We start from the raw sequence: 17,637 nt of genomic DNA, 5'->3' as shown, positions 1-17,637 counted from the left end.
AGGGTTGGAGTTATAATTGGGGAGAGTTCCACTGTTTAGGTACATCAGGGGTCTCCAAACGTGACATGGTGCCTGTCTTTGATTCCAGCCAATTTTGCATTCAAAAAGTCAAACTGTGCTCCCTCCCTTCTGATTCCTGCTCCCAAATAGTGACTTTCCTCCACATAAGGGGTATCGGGGTACTCAGGAGAAATTGCACAACAAATTTTGTGGTCCATTTTCTCTTGATACCCTTGTCAAAATAAAAAAGGTTTGGTTCCAAAGTAAACTTTTTGTGAAAAAAGATAAATGTTCATTTTTTCCTTCCACATTGCTTTAGTTCTCGTGAAGCCCCTGAAGGATAATAAACTTCTTGAATGCGGCTTTGAGCACCTTGAGGGGTGCAGTTTTTAGAATGGCGTCACTTTGTGGCATCTTCTGCCCTATTGACTCCCCAACCTCACTTCAAATATGAGGTGGTCCATAAAAAAAAATGGTTTTCTAAATTTTGTTGGAAAGATGAGAAATCGCAGGTCAACTTTAAACACTTGTAATTTCCTAACAAAAAAAAAATGTTTCCAAAATTGTGCTGATATACAGTGGACATGTGGGAAATGTTATTTATTAACTATTTTGTGCGATATGACTGATTTAAGGGCAACCCATGTTGTGTACATGGTACAGTGCGATCATCTGTCAGGCTGGAACTGTTTAAAAGTTGGTTTCAGACAATTATACAATTAGATTTTCTCACCTACTGGACTGAACAAATGCATCTTCAGATCAGATTTCTTTTCTTCTATATGAATGTCTTCTATTTCCTTGTCAGTGGAATTGTTAAATGTAATTTGCACAGACACCATTTGAGCTCCAAAAATACACGGCTGTCGTGGGAAGTTGTAGTGCGCCGACAGACCTTTGCCACTCATTCTATGGAGAAGTTCATGTGTCTTTGAAGGGACAAAAGATGGCATGCATACCTGTAAGTAGAGAAGAGGCTTAGCTTACATTCCAGAGGCAAAAGCAGGAAGCCGGGCACATGAAGTGACAGCATCCGACATAGCAGCGTTCGGGAAGAGATATTCTCTAAAGGTTCGTTCTCTGTCCATGCTATAATATCTGCACACCAACTAGTCCAAAAAAGAGAGAACCATCTGCAGTGTTAATAACTAACCTAACAGTGCAGTTACTGGCGTTTGTCTTTACAACTGGACAAGCACTTAGCCCTCTCCCTATATTGCTGCCCTGTTCCCCCTCCCAAATTTATTTAATCGTCGGCTAGTCAACAAATAAAGGCCTGTGTAAGTCAGATCACAAGTATGCTGGATTCTCACAACGCGTTTCGGGTTAGGTTTTACTGTCATATTTTGATGGTTTAAGTTGCTAAAATAACAGTGGCCAGATATTTACTGGCAGTGAAGAGGGGAACAATGACGCCCCAAACACAAAATAGATGATGAACTGGTATTAATTAATTGTTTAGGCATGTCAAAAGAAACCTGCCAGGTAATTAATGCCGCCCAAACACAGATCCCCTATCATCTCTTGCAGCGTTTCAGATAAAACCATAGCTAAAAGCACAGCTGGGGACAACTCGTCCAAAAGGCAGGTCCCTGACCGCTTCTCCCTGCTACACTGACCGCTGTCTCCTTAAATACGACGTAGTTGCCCAGTTATAACCTAGAGAGAACTTACATTGTGGCAGAAAAGTCTTGTATGCGACTAAGTAAACCCCACATCATGCAACTAAAGAGCCTCAGCCCTTGTTATAGCATTTTGTGAGGGACTTGGTACACAGGAAATACATTTTCCCCACTGTTACTTTATTTGCAGTGTTTTTTTTTTTTTTTTAGACCTGGGGATTTTTTAGGTTTTACTTTTTTAATGGCCCCCTCTTTCCACCCTAAGGCTACTTTCACACTAGCGTCGGTACGGGGCAGTCGCCATTCGTCGCATGCTGTGAAATAAAAGCACAACGGGGGCAGCGGATGCAGTTTTTCAATGCTTCTGCTGCCCCATTGTATTGTCCGGGGAGGAGGGGGCGGAGATCCGGGCGCAGTCGGAAATGGCGGACACGACGCACAAAAAAACATTACATGTAACTTTTTTTGTGCCGACGGTCCGCCAAAACACGACGCATCCGTCGCACGACGGATGCGACGTGTGGCCATACGTCACAATGCGTCGCTAATGCAAGCCTATGGAGAAAAAACGCATCCTGCAGGCAACTTTGCAGGATGCATTTTTTCTCCAAAACGACGCATTGCGACGTACAGCAAGCGACGCTAGTGTGAAAGTAGCCTAAATTGACCTAAATGTTATCATAACCCGCACCCAAAAAAGACATCTGTCCGTGAAACCTGTTACAAATATTGGAATACTTTTTTTTATTATTGATGTTTTTCTTTTTTAAAGCAAAAATTTATAAAAAGACATTGTGTAAGAGGTTTCCCATGAGCTTCTTTTCTATTTTTCTATCCATATTAGGGTAAGTTCACACAAGGCGTTTTTTTCAGCTTTTTTTCTGCAGCAAAACCTGCCCTCTTAGAAGGAAAGCAGGTTTTGCTTGTTTTTTTTCTTGCGCTTTTGGCATGCTACATTTGTCTCTTGTGCATGCTGATAAAGTTTAGCGCAAAAAAAAAACTCTTTCGATTTAATCAGGCTGCGGCACAAACAATGTTGCAAATGCAGGATCATGTCAGCTAGGATTAGGGTTGGGATTAGAGATAGGGTTAGGGTTAGAGCTGACATGATCCATTGTGCAAAAAAAAAGAAAACATGCAAAGCCCAAAATACTGAGCTATGTGCCTGAGATTATTTCTGAAGTCTCAGACTTTGCTGGTACTGTAAAGCACAGCAGGAAATTTGCATAAACAAAACGCATCAAAAAACCGCCTAGTGTGAACATAGCCTTAGCGTACCTTTTTTTTCCCCCTTACTAAAGATATGAATGGATCCCAATACAGAGAAGGGAAATCTCTACAACCAAGAAGTTTTGGTCCCTTCCTTTGGCTGCAAACTCTACTTTTTTGCGAACCATAGAAGCCAGCAATAAGATCTAATAAATGTGTGCACACATGAGCCGTACGTATGCAAATAGCCATGATCACATTGGAAACATAAGTAACAGCCAACAAGCTCACGCATAAAAATCTTCCTGCAGACGGAAGAAGGCAAATAGAGTGAAAGTGATTTCACTGAACCATTTTACCCAAAATATGAGACACTGGAGGAAAGAAACTTTAGAGCCATAAGAAAAAAAAAAAAAAAGACTAGCGCGGAACTTATGCAGCATATTTGTAAATGATAAGTCACACCTTTGGATGGTTTGCGAAAATAACCAATCAATTCTGCAGACACAACGCTATTTCTAAAGGAAATCTATGTGATTCCTGATGCCTGCAGATACACAGCAGCAAAGCACACATATTTTATCAGTTTATTACGGTAAGCAAATAAGCGTGGAATGAGAGGGCACATAACTGTCTACTTAGCGCTTACTGAAACATTTATAAGAGCTGTTATCTCCCTAATAACAGACAGACAGCGTGCAATTTTAAAGAGGAGAAAAGCTTCATATTTTTTAACACTTCACTAAAAAGTAACTGAAGAGTGTAAAATGAAAAATACTCTGCGCAGTTAGCTGGTAATGGACCATATTATCAACTCGAGTCAGATTTATAGGATACAAACTAGTCGCTAATAGTTATTTTATGACATCGCATGTCTGCTTTTTTTTAAGGTTATTAAGATTAAAAATCGTGAAACTTTCTAGAACGGAAAGAAATGAATTATCATTTGTAAAAGGGAAAATAAAATTAAAAAATGCAAAATGGTCGCTCTAGGTGATGGCTTAGAACCAAAAAAACAAGAGCTTTGCCAAATATAAATCTTCCACAGGCCCTAAAGAAAATTTACCGCACCTTGTCACAAACAGGACACGGTAGGTGGTAAATTATCAAACATTCTGACTTGATAAGCAGCCATTGAAAAGTGTAGTCTATGAAGATATATTTAAAAATAGGGATATATAGTTTGTCCTGACTGTTTGAGGGGAACCGGTCACCATAAATATGCAGTCTAATCTATCTTCTTATAGAGCAGGAGGAGCTGAGCAGATTCACATACAGTTTTGTGAGAAAACATTCAGTATTACTTTTGATTTAATCAATTAATCCTCTGCTCTTTCTGGGATTACCAGTCCAGTGGGCGGTCCTATCAGTGACTGACAGCTTTCTATGTATAAGTGTGCATACAGAGATGGCTGTCAGTCACTGATGAGACCACCTACTGGACTGAAAACCCCAGAAAGAGCAATTATACTGAAACCTTTCTTTCTCACAAAACTATATCTCTCTAGATCTGTCCAAATTTCTGTGTTGATCTCCTCTGCCAAGAATTACTGATGGCTCTAACCTGTAAGGACTTTCTTTATCCCTTTTGCTTTCTACTGTTTTTACCTTATATGCATGTCAATTTGTTATTTGATCATCTCTAAGCATTGTACCTTTTTTTTCGTAGACTAAATCTAAAATTGTAGAAGTTTATTCGTTGCTGCTCTAAACGTACCCACAATCCTGAAGAGGGAAAGCATAGCCAGGCTGGTTTACCGTGTGTATGCCAGAGTGCAAAAAGAGTACCTGTATCAGGTGCTTGAGAAAGCTAGATGGAGTACCCTAGTGTTTCCGATGGCAGACGTCTCACCTGCCTATCAAAATGTGGTGAGGTGATAGAAAGAAGTGTAGTGTGGGTGTGTGAACTGGCTGTAGGATGCACTTCGCTCATAGTTAGCCTTTTTGGGATCATTTAGGCCAGTGAGTGAGAAGCGGAGTTCCCCTTCACGGTCACATTTGAGTCATGTGTGTAGAGAGCGGACCGGTGTCATGATGCACACTAAGCTATTGGTTTTTTTGCTTTCTATTCACTGATCAGTTTATGTAGTTGTTGACACATTTTATATACGGCCGGCTACTACTTTCTGCACCAGTTTTTACCTATGATAGTGCTACAATTGTGCTAGTTGTTATGATACATAAAATATAAGAATAAAATATAAGACTGCTGTTGCAGCAAAATTAAGAAAATAAAACCAGTGAATGCACTCAATAACTATCACAGGACCACATGGTAAATCAATACATACACAGTATATACATACACATACAGTATATATATATATATATATATATATATATATATATATACACACACACAGTGCCTACAAGTAGTATTCAACCCCCTGCAGATTTAGCAGGTTTAATAAGATGCAAATAAGTTAGAGCTTTCAAACTTCAAACAAGAGCAGGATTTATTAACAGATGCATAAATCTTACAAACCAAAAAGTTTTGTTGCTCAGTTAAATTTTTATAAATTTTAAACATAAAAGTGTGGGTCAATTATTATTCAACCCCTAGGTTTAATATTTTATGGAATAACCTTTGTTTGCAATTACAGCTAATAATCGTCTTTTATAAGACCTGATCAGGCCGGCACAGGTCTTTGGAGTTATCTTGGCCCACTCCTCCATGCAGATCTTCTCCAAGTTATCGAGGTTCTTTGGGTGTCTCATGTGGACTTTAATCTTGAGCTCCTTCCACAAGTTTTCAATTGGGTTAAGGTCAGGAGACTGACTAGGCCACTGCAACACCTTGATTTTTTGCCTCTTGAACCAGGCCTTGGTTTTCTTGGCTGTGTGCTTTGGGTCGTTGTCTTGTTGGAAGATGAAATGACGACCCATCTTAAGATCCTTGATGGAGGAGCGGAGGTTCTTGGCCAAAATCTCCAGGTAGGCCGTGCTATCCATCTTCCCATGGATGCGGACCAGATGGCCAGGCCCCTTGGCTGAGAAACAGCCCCACAGCATGATGCTGCCACCACCATGCTTGACTGTAGGGATGGTATTCTTGGGGTCGTATGCAGTGCCATCCAGTCTCCAAACGTCACGTGTGTGGTTGGCACCAAAGATCTTGATCTTGGTCTCATCAGACCAGAGAACCTTGAACCAGTCAGTCTCAGAGTCCTCCAAGTGATCATGAGCAAACTGTAGACGAGCCTTGACATGACGCTTTGAAAGTAAAGGTACCTTACGGGCTCGTCTGGAACGGAGACCATTGCGGTGGAGTACGTTACTTTTTGTATTGACTGAAACCAATGTCCCCACTGCCATGAGATCTTCCCGGAGCTCCTTCCTTGTTGTCCTTGGGTTAGCCTTGACTCTTCGGACAAGCCTGGCCTCGGCACGGGAGGAAACTTTCAAAGGCTGTCCAGGCCATGGAAGGCTAACAGTAGTTCCATAAGCCTTCCACTTCCGGATGATGCTCCCAACAGTGGAGACAGGTAGGCCCAACTCCTTGGAAAGGGTTTTGTACCCCTTGCCAGCCTTGTGACCCTCCACGATCTTGTCTCTGATGGCCTTGGAATGCTCCTTTGTCTTTCCCATGTTGACCATGTTTGAGTGCTGTTCACAAGTTTGGGGAGGGTCTTAAATAGTCAGAAAAGGCTGGAAAAATAGATAATTAATCCAAACATGTGAAGCTCATTGTTCTTTGTGCCTGAACTACTTCTTAATACTTTAGGGGAACCAAACAGAATTCTGGTGGGTTGAGGGGTTGAATAATAAATGACCCTCTGAAAAGACTTTTCACAATTTAAAAAAAAAATAAACAGAGAAATAACATTCTTTTTTGCTGCAGTGCATTTCACACTTCCAGGCTGATCTACAGTCCAAATGTCACAATGCCAAGTTAATTCCAAATGTGTAAACCTGCTAAATCTGCAGGGGGTTGAATACTACTTGTAGGCACTGTATGTGTATATATATATATATATATATATATATATATATATATATATATATATATATATATATATATACATATATACATACTGTATGTATATACATATACACACATACATACACATATACACACACACACACACACACACACACACACATATCTATAGATATCGCCAAGATCCTTAACCATAACCTTGGATAAACTGAACTATATCCTTTGAAGAGGTGACAAAAGAACTAAAAAACTGATTGAAGGGGCCCATTATGTATCAACTTAAAAGAAAAAAAAGCCAAAGTGATTGATGAAACTCTCAGTCACCTTCACCGAGAGCGGCTGCACCTGTATCCTTTATGTCAAATGACCTGAAAATCCTGCTGACAGCCTAACATTCACCACAAGGATACACTGCTCAGAGCTCTGCCTTAATATTATTTTAATTGCTAGCAAATTGTAGGTCGAGAGCTGCAATGTGTGATCCGATTCTCAAAATTTTCAAAAGGGATCTGCAATGGTTTACTAAGGAGGCGAAATGGAGAATATTAGAATATATCACTTGACAAGAAACTTGGAAATAAAGACGATATCCAGATGTCTTTCATATCTTCAGCACAGAATGTGCTTCTATGTGCATTAAAAGGGCTTGTATGGGATTGGAAATGCATGACTGCTTGCTTCCAGATACAGCGCCACATCAGTCCATGGGCTGTGTGTGGTACTGCAGCTTACATACATTTAGATGTTTGGGCTAAGCAGAAATACCATTCACAACCTCTAGACAGATGAGACAAAGGATTTTTGGATGAAGACATGTTTTTCGAACTCATGACAACTATTTTAAGCTATTGTTCAGTATCTTCGGCAAAACTCAAAACTTGGCAGGACACCGTGAACTTATAGGCACGACTGCTGCAGGAGACTTAAGAGTTTTATATGGAGTCTAAAGAGGCCAAATGTTTTCCGTACTATATTTCAATGGCTAAGTCAGTCCCATCCTCTGTCACATGGTACCGTAGAAACCGGGGAGCAAAAACAAGCAAAAATAGCAACATGCTCAGCACATAAACCAGCTGCAGCAGAACACGGTACCGTAGACCAGAGAGAGTAATCAGAGGAGCAAAATACGTGCCTGATTATGTGCTGCTGAGAAATCCAGGATGCAGATTTCTTCTTACAAAACTGTTTCTTCAAAATAGGTTAACACGTCAACACGTTTCAAGGTCACAAAAGACCTCTTCCTCAGGGCAAAAACCCAATGTGTCATATTAGATCAAAACTATGTTATGTAAGCGGTATTTAAAAAAAAAAAAAAAAAAACTGCCAAACCAGGAACATATCAAGTCAAAGATTAAACATGATAGCACTTAAAATCATATAAATAAACTAGATGTAGGCTGGATGCTATCGCGTCGGGAAGGCGGTAATGTCACGATGGGGGCAGGCTTTGCAGCGTTGAGAATCTCTCCCCCCATGTGCTCACCCACCTATCCACTCTCTTTCCCCATGTGCTGACTTCTCCCGTCTGTGCTCCTAATAGCATCCGGTGATAATCTAATGACTTTTGCATCAGGGGACTCATGTGCCTGACACCTTCACTTATATGCTTAACTTAGTGCAGACACCCAATTGACATAGCCCAGTGCAGCCAGCCTCGAACTCCAGGACTCAAGCAATCCACCAGACTAAGCCTCCCTAGTTGCTGGGATTACAGGCACACGCCACCGCACCTTCACTTATATGCATTGTTTTTGTCCCAGCGATGCTGTTGCTCTTCAAGAGTCTCATTTGCTCGTTGTTGTCTTCGAAGTTGCGCCTTTGCTGCTTTCCTTTCATTGTCGTACTTTTTAGGAGGAGCCATGTTGGCGTTGATATTTGCTTTTTAAAGGGGTTTTCCCACAAACAACAATTCATTTTAAAAATTGTCTGTGTCTGACCGTGTACCGAACATACCACAGGTCCTGGGCAGGGGAGGAAGCAAAAGACAATACTGACATTACAGCAGGAGATCGCAGAGGATACATTTTGTGAGGTAAAATATTATTTAAAAACAGTCAGTGAAATATTTTATCTGACAAAATGAATCCTCTGTGATCCCCTGCTGTAATGTCAGTATTGTCTTTTGCTTCCTCCCATTCCTTCGTGGGAAAACCCCTTTAATGTGACCGACTTCCTCTGCCTGTAGACACGTCACGCATCTGCTGCCGGGATCAGCTGAATAATTCACTGTGCCTGCGCGGAATTCGTGCAGCCACAGTAAATCAGACCGCACCCATCTTTGTGCAGACAGATAGCGGCGGTCACATTAAAACTGTGCATGCGCTCCTCCTGTACACAGACGGCGGAGGTCAGTGAATCATTTGGCTAATCCCGGCGGTGGCGTGTTCGTGACGGTGTTCCACTGGTGGTACCGCGCAAGAGGCTGTGTACGGCGTATACAGTGTGTGTGGTGCATACGGCGTATACAGTGTGTGTGCGTGTGTGGTACGTAAGACATATACAGTGTGTGTGTTGCGTACAGCTTATACAGTGTGTGTGGTGCATACGGCGTATACAGTGTGTGTGCGTGGTGCATACGGTGTGTACAGTGTATGTGTGTGTGGTGCATACAGCGTATACAGCGTGTGTGTGTGTTGCGACAGTGTTCCGCCATGTTGTCGTTAGTGGCTGCATGTCTGTGGTCAGATTGGGTGAGGCTCCTAGTCACGCCACTCGAGGTTTTCCTTGGGTTCCATCACCCAGACCGTTACACAATAATAAAGATACACCACAGTTTGAGTCTTTCACATAACTCTTATTTTACTTAATATTTTTCACTAGGGGCGTGTACTTCTACCTCCTGTATGCCACTGACCAATCATAAGCAGGAAGCAGCATAAAGTTGAGGAAGAACTGGTGATGATGTCAGAGTCGCATGACCAAAATCCACAGATCCCAACCTCAGTGACAGCAGGCAAGGAGTGTTACCCTGGGGAATTCTGCATCTGGCGCTTTTACAGATACTGAATAAATTGAGAGGTTTTGTTACAATTTTTGCATAATTTCCATATCATGAACATGACTGTCCGTCCGTCTCATGATTTACCTAACTCCAAGACTTTTCCTTCTTCGTATTAATGTAATATATATTAATATTACATTTTGGTGTTTGTGTATATACACATTCCTCAACATGAAATTGTAACACTAAGAAGGAAAAGTGGTGAAATGATGTAAATCACAGGATGAATAGGCATGTTACCGATATGAAAATGATGAAATGGAAACAAAATGATAAATATTACATGCATAAACTTGTATATCAGATATACTAAATGTAAAGACAGAAGAAAATACTTCACTGCACAATGAGATCCCAGATCCCCCGCACTTCTGGAGGAAAGAGAATATCATCTCTGTCACTTGTCTACTAAACCCAAAGTGATTTCTTCAAATCAAATCCCTAAAAAGCAGCTGACAATAGACTTGACAGCGACGTGGTATGGTGACCTTCTGTGAGGTGACCTCTCGCTCTGATTTCTTAATCCATCTGCTCATGTGCACATCACACAGATTATTATTCCGTCCCCACAAGGCAGGAAAACCCTTGAAATGAACATTTCACTATCTTGCGGTGACACACTTGAGAGGCGAGGGAGACTATCGGCACATGCCGGCGGCTGCTCTTGTGGGGGACACGCGGCATCACTTCCTCTGGGCATTTATTACCTGTTAAAAAACAATCTTTTGGTGAGTGGCAGTTCAGGGTTTTTGAGAGCAGGCTGCAATATTTCTTCGGGTCTGCTGAGTCATAATTAAAGCTGAACCGAGCGGAATTGGAGAGGGAAGGTCAGCGAGGTGCCGTATGAGAGATGAGGCCGGGCTGATCGGGACCAAATGAACAAATTATGATGGGCCCCACTCAATGTGATGAGGTCAAATGCTTGTTTCTACCCACTGACAGTTCAATTTCCCTGAAATGTCTCTCGATTCTCTATGAACTAATTATGAATGAAAAGTTATCAACTGCCCACACCAAAAGCGGCCAAAACGCTATTTCTTGGTGCTCCCAATGTCAAAATATTGTCTGGAGCAGCATCGTTCCCCAGCAGCCTCCACGACGTGCAGCGTCATCTGAATATCTGTACATCCGAGCCCCTGGTATACACAACACTGCCTGATCCAAAATATATAAATGGCTTCTCCTGGACTCATTTGTGCTAAACTGTTTCCATGGCAACTACAATAATTCTCACAATAGGTGGGAAAGCGAGGATCTAGATGGCCGGAGATAATAAAATACAGGCGGGCAAATCATGGTTTATGGCTTTTACATTACTTCTAGTTGTGGCGATATAATTTGGGGCGATTGTTTTATAAGAAATATGTATTTACTTTTATGCAGTGATGATCACTCTCTAAAAATGCATTAGTGTGATTTTAGCCATCATCCAAATCATGGCACCAAGACATATGTCCACCATCAAGGACTGAATAAAATCTAGATCTGACATTTAGAGACCTCCAAAACACCAACAATTGCAGAGCTGGAGAGGTGCTACTAATGTACGTTCCCTGCACCTAGTCTTCTATTTACCAGCCGCCTTATTCACCTTTTATCAGCGCCACTCTGATCGCCTTCTGCAGTTTGTGACCTGCTGGATCTCTCCAGTGTCTGCTGGGGGAACCAGAGGTCACTTCTTACTGTTAGTCTATGAGGGCTGGAACGAGGCTGTTACGGCTCCCATCCAGCAGCCACAGATTACTCATGTGACCGATGGACCAGGTTATGCAAAAATCGATTTGCACCAACAAAAATTACACTTTAAATGGGTTTTAAAGGGAATATCCTACAAATTGAAGAAAATAAGTCTCTGGAGTAACGCACATCATTACTTTTAGCCTTATCAACGTAAACAAAAAAAAAAACCACCCACCACTGTCCAGTGTAATTTAAATCCCTTTCAGCCTCTTTATTCAGTCATTTGCAATTTTGGACTCTTCCCATGGGTGGTATCATGTGTCATGTTACCAGAAAGCAACAGAATTCGCAAGAGTACACTGCAGTCCGCTAACTCCTCATCATCCTCGGTCCTGACCAGAAGAGAACACAATCCCCAACACACAAATGTAGTGATCCTGAATTCAATGCCCTATCTATCCATATTTAATTTTATCGTTCCTCTCCTGCCCCATTTGTTACATCCACTGCCCTCACTGCATTTCTGCTCATTACTATCGGACGCTTCAATATTAGATCACTATGTGGGATGAGCAGAGACCGAGCAGGGAAGCTACTGAGCATGTGCGTCCACCACTGAAGGTGGACCCAAGGTATAGTCCAACCATAGTGCACTATTCTAGATGGAAATGAATATATTAACAAAAATGCACACTAGTTGTATTATTTTCACATGCTCTCGAGTTATGAACAATAGTTTTCGTGTAAAAACCCTTTAATATACTGCACAGAGGTGCCAGGCGCTCTAGGTAGAGTCCGCGTCTCGCTTTCTTTATCCAATAATATTAGAAAATTGGGCTACTAAACTTGACAACATAGGCTCTACCCTCAGCCCAAGAGCTGTGTACCTTGGTCTTGTTGTCTGCATTTATTTCAGAACATAACTTTTACAGTGGTCAGTTTTAGTCCCCCCGATGACACCGTCATTAGATGGAAAGTAGCTCACACATTTGAAACAATAAAAAAAAAAAATTCTACTTGAAAAATACAAAAGATCTTTTTGAAGTGTTAATAAAATACATGGTTGGCATAAAGAACTAACAGGCAGAACAGACTGAAAGGTCTATGGCTGTTCATCAGCCTAAATCAGCTCGATGGTTGGTCAAACAGCAACCCATCTCTATCTAATGTATATGGCGGCCTTTACAGGAAAGCGGGGGTCTGCTGCTGGTATCTCAATGCCAGACCCCATAGCACATCTTCAGAGGTTTTGTGGAGTCCATGCATTAGGTCAGCTGTTTTGGCAGGATGAGGGGAGCCTACAAACGTTTAGGCCAGGGGTGGGGAACCTCAGGGGAGCGATGACCCTTTATCTGGCCCCCGCACAGAATCCTGAGAACCGCAGTGCTTAGGCCGGCAGCTGTGTTTTGCCGTCCGCCGGCCTTTTAGTTTCTTCTTGCTCTGGGAGCACATGCACACAGCATTCACTACTGAAACATTACGTCCGGACACCAGTGCCAGGTCGTACTTTGTGGGCAGGGTTAGCGTGATCTGCACAGCCCCCAAAGGACGGTATAAATATGCAACTGGGTCTTGGCAGAAAAAGGCTCTTCCCCTCTGCATTAGGTACGGTAGTTGGTTGTGACGCTATGGCTGATGGTCTATGTGGTGCAGCACTATGTATGGAGACGTTTGCGCATTATAACCCAACTGTCACAGCTTTGCTTAAAGGGAATCTGTCAGCAGGTTTTTGCTATGGAATCTAAGCAGCACGATTTAGGGGCTGAGACCCCAATTCTAGTGATGTGTCATTTATTGGGCTACTTGGTGCAGTGTTGATAAAATGCCGGCTTTCTCTGCTGTAGATGTAGCAGTGCTATAAATGCTGAGCTGTGTATAACCCACCTGTACACCTGATTGGCTGCTTCCTGTGTACACTGTGGATTATCAGCAAGTTGCCAGTCAGTGATGTGAAGGGGCCATAGATTACCAGATTGACTGGCATTAGACACCTAGTCCTGCAGTGATAATCTCCTGCTAATAAAACACTGTATTGAAACTACAGCAAGCTGCTGAGCAAGTGAAGTCCCTAGAATCAGGGTATCTGCCCCTACATTATGATGCAGATTAAATATCAAAAACCTGTTGTCAGATTCCTTTTAAGACAATATAATACTTTGTTGTAAAATCTACCTGCAATTACATTTCATTTTCTTTTCATTTCTTACAGAGAAATCAACTCACTCAATAGACCCAACGTGGTGGCTGAGAACAGCCGATGCCTCATGACGGCCAACAAGACATATCACCGTGTCTGTCATTAGACTGCAGATAAGGACAAGCGTGGAGAAATTATTTTTTGTCGGTTTTTTTTCCAGACATTACAACTATTCTTTCCATCCCTGGTAATTCAGTGAGAGGGTGAAACCAAGAAACCTTGATGTAGCAACTTTGGCACCAGGGTGTTGATATGGTCACGTGTTAATATTATATATAGGAATAATATATATCACAGAAGCATGTAGCCACTGAATGTGAAATATTAATATTGTATTTAGGGTGGCTTCCTGCAGATATCAATAAAAATGTAACTGGTCCTTGGTTGGTCCACATGTTCTTGAGAAATCTACTACTCAAAAGTTTTTATTTGCAAAAGCTGAAGTCATTGATTGACATTGTTATAGTTACAAACTCTGGGGTCTGATAAAAAGTAACATATAATGCTACCAAGATATGTGGGGAGCGACAACGTGCCCCCCTCGTCTATGAGCAAAGAACAAGGGGGTCTCACAAGTCGCCATAGGACAACACGGCTCATATTATTAGCTTTTCTATCCAATGTAATTGTATTGTTCTAAAGTTGTTTCCTAATGGCAGCTGCTTGCCCATCATTTGTATTTTCCTCGTTAATCCTGATGCGGTGAATTAACCTTTAATTACCATTGTTAAAATTGAAATGAGCCTTGTGTCTGGCTTGGGCTGGCTTCTCTCAGTGAATGATCGCGCTGGAAAAGGAGAGAGGTCAATGAATATGTCCCACGTCATGTCTGATCGCTGCTGGAGATGTGAGCAGGGAGATCTTACCTCGCCAAACTATGAGCAACATATTTGGTCCTAACACTTATTGACAGTGCTATAACCGGACACGATTAGCCTGCGGTTCACTCGCATCCTGAGGATACTGCCGAAACCTGGCCACATAGAAGGATTATATCATTACCACATTAAACGTGTCGCCAGAAGACAGTTAGGATGGGTCATTATTAAACATCCCCATATAAACCATGAAGTATAAAGTCATTCTTATATGTTCTACACTTTGAACTGTGTATAAATAGATTTACAGTACTTGGCATAAATGAATTCACACACTTTAAAAAGTAAGATTCTAATGATTATCTCACTGAACATGAGAACAATTTCCATCATTTTGTTGAGAAGAAGTTTCTTAGAATAATGCTTAACCCTTACCACGAAAGCAAGGTTACTAATATAACTTATCACAAAGTCTTCAGTTTTACCCAAATTAGCTGATGCAAAAATCGATTATTTTGTATGACCTCCATGATTTCTAAAGGACAACATAAAGTATTCTAGGCATGGAATTAACAAGTTGTTGACATATTTCAACATCTATCTTTTTCCATTCTTCCAGAACGAGCTCTTAGGCTAAGTTCACACTGCGTTAGCAGCAGTCCGTTCAGCACATACGCTAACGGGCTGCTGCCGGCGTTTGCATCCCGCTAGCGAAGATAGAGCTCTGCTAGCTCTATCTGCGCTAGCAGTGACGGACCCGGAAACGCTGCAGCCCGCGTCTCAGTGTCCGTCACTCAATGACGGCACATCGCTAGCGCACGCCCATTGTGGGCGTGCGCTAGCGATGCGTCCGCCATTGCATTCAATGGCGGCGTTAACGGACTACGTTACACCGCGTTATGCCGTGGTGTAATGTAGTCCGTTAAACGGGTCACACTAACGCAGTGTGAACCTAGCCTTATAGAGTCCGGATGGTGGATGTAGAGTGATGATCAACTTGTCTCTTCAGAACTCCCCACAGGTTATCGGTTGGGTTCAGATCAGGAGACATACAGTACAGACCAAAAGTTTGGATACACCTTCTCATTTAAAGATTTTTCTGTATTTTCATGACTATAAAAATTGTAAATTTACACTGAAGGCATCAAAACTATAAATTAACACATGTGGAATTATATACTTAACAAAAAAGTGAGAAACAACTGAAAATATGTCTTATATTCTAGGATCTTCAAAGTAGCCACCTTTTGCTTTGATGACTGCTTTGCACACTCTTGGCATTCTCTTGATGAGCTTCAAGAGGTAGTCACCGGTAATGGTCTTCCAACAATCTTGAAGGAGTTCCCAGAGATGCTTAGCCCTTGTTGGCCCTCTTGCCTTCACTCTGCGGTCCAGCTCACCCCAAACCATCTCGATTGGGTTCAGGTCTGGTGACTGTGGAGGCCAGGTCATCTGGCGTAGCACCCCATCACTCTCCTTCTTGGTCAAATAGCCCTTACACAGCCTGGAGGTGTGTTTGGGGTCATTGTCCTGTTGAAAAATAAATGATGGTCCAACTAAACCCAAACCGGATGGAATAGCATGCCGCTGCAAGATGCTGTGGTAGCCATGCTGGTTCAGTATGCCTTCAATTTTGAATAAATCCCCAACAGTGTCACCAGCAAAGCACCCCCACACCATCACACCTCCTCCTCTATGCTTCACGGTGGGAACCAGGCATGTAGAGTCCCTCCGTTCACCTTTTCTGCGTCGCACAAAGACACGGTGGTTGGAACCAAAGATCTCAAATTTGGACTCATCAGACCAAAGCACAGATTTCCACTGGTCTAATGTCCGAATATTCCATTGTGTTCTTTAGCCCAAACAAGTCTCTTCTGCTTGTTGCCTGTCCTTAGCAGTGGTTTCCTAGCAGCTATTTTACCATTAAGGCCTGCTGCACAAAGTCTCCTCTTAACAGTTGTTGTAGAGATGTGTCTGCTGCTAGAACTCTGTGTGGCATTGACCTGGTCTCTAATCTGAGCTGCTGTTAACCTGCGATTTCTGAGGCTGGTGAAGCGGATAAACTTATCCTCAGAAGCAGAGGTGACTCTTGGTCTTCCTTTCCTGGGGCGGTCCTCATGGGAGCCAGTTTCTTTGTAGCGCTTGATGGTTTTTGCAACTGCACTTGGGGACACTTTCAAAGTTTTCCCAATTTTTCGGACTGACTGACCTTCATTTCTTAAAGTAATGATGGACACTCGTTTTTCTTTACTTAGCTGCTTTTTTCTTGCCATAATACAAATTCTAACAGTCTATTCAGTAGTACTATCAGCTGTGTATCCACCAGACTTCTGTTCAACACATCTGATGGTCCCAACCACATTTATAAGGCAAGAAATCCCACTTACATACACAGCTGTGAGTTTTGGACCTTACTTTCATTTTATGGGTTACAAAAAATGTTCTATGAAAATCGGTCTTGTCAGAAAACCCTCTAGTCAGGGAAAACCCTCTAATAAAAGGTACGTTACCAGTCATTTAACAGACAACTTTCTTGAGGTTCACAGATACATTAATCCCTTAAGGCTCCATGACGGATACATCCTCCATGGAGTGGGTCAATGTGTGTTAAGCTGGTAGATGCTGGGAAGATGTTACACAGCCGGGATCTGCTTCTAAAAGCAGGAACTGGAGCGAGCGCTCAGCGCTGCTATCTACGTCATCACACCCGGGCATCTGCTCCAGCCACAAGTGGACCCCCGAAGAATGATCACGATGGGAAGTGGTGTGTTGCCGATGGATTACATGGCCTCTAGAGATCTACTGAAGGCCCCCATTGTGCCATGTTGTACTCAGTCTAGGCCTCGGAGGATACGGTGAGTTTTATTATGCAATACAATAGCACTGTAGTACTAAGAAAAAGTGATCAAATGACTGCTGGTTCAAAGTGAAAAAATATAAATAAAACCTAACATTCAAATCACCTTTTTCCCCCCCATGAAAATAAAAAAAGAAACTACATATTTAGTATCACCGCATCCATAAAGTCCGATATATTAAAATATAAAAATTGCGTAACCCATAGAGTAAGCATTGTAAAAGAAGAAAAAAATATAAAACCACCAAAGTTGCCATTAATTTTTTCACAACAACTTTCGCAAAAAAATGAAATAAAAAGCATTCAAAATCTA

The 17,637-nt window shown here is 42.0% G+C and overlaps 1 protein-coding gene across 2 annotated transcripts in view; it reads right to left on the bottom strand.

Annotated features, from left to right (window-relative positions):
- AP3B1 (adaptor related protein complex 3 subunit beta 1) overlaps positions 1–17,637 on the bottom strand; it is a 298,487-nt gene that overhangs the window by 75,430 nt on the left and 205,420 nt on the right. For both annotated transcript variants that reach the window (XM_077287054.1, XM_077287063.1), the window contains exon 23: positions 734–959. In XM_077287054.1, coding sequence (XP_077143169.1) covers positions 734–959 — 226 coding nt within the window. The remainder of the gene's footprint in view (positions 1–733; positions 960–17,637) is intronic.

The sequence above is a fragment of the Ranitomeya variabilis genome, chromosome 1, assembly GCF_051348905.1.
Source record: "Ranitomeya variabilis isolate aRanVar5 chromosome 1, aRanVar5.hap1, whole genome shotgun sequence".
In the NCBI taxonomy this organism is placed as follows: domain Eukaryota; kingdom Metazoa; phylum Chordata; class Amphibia; order Anura; family Dendrobatidae; genus Ranitomeya; species Ranitomeya variabilis.
The sequence above is the reverse complement of the archived record's forward strand: the minus strand, read 5'-3'. Positions and strand labels throughout refer to the sequence as shown.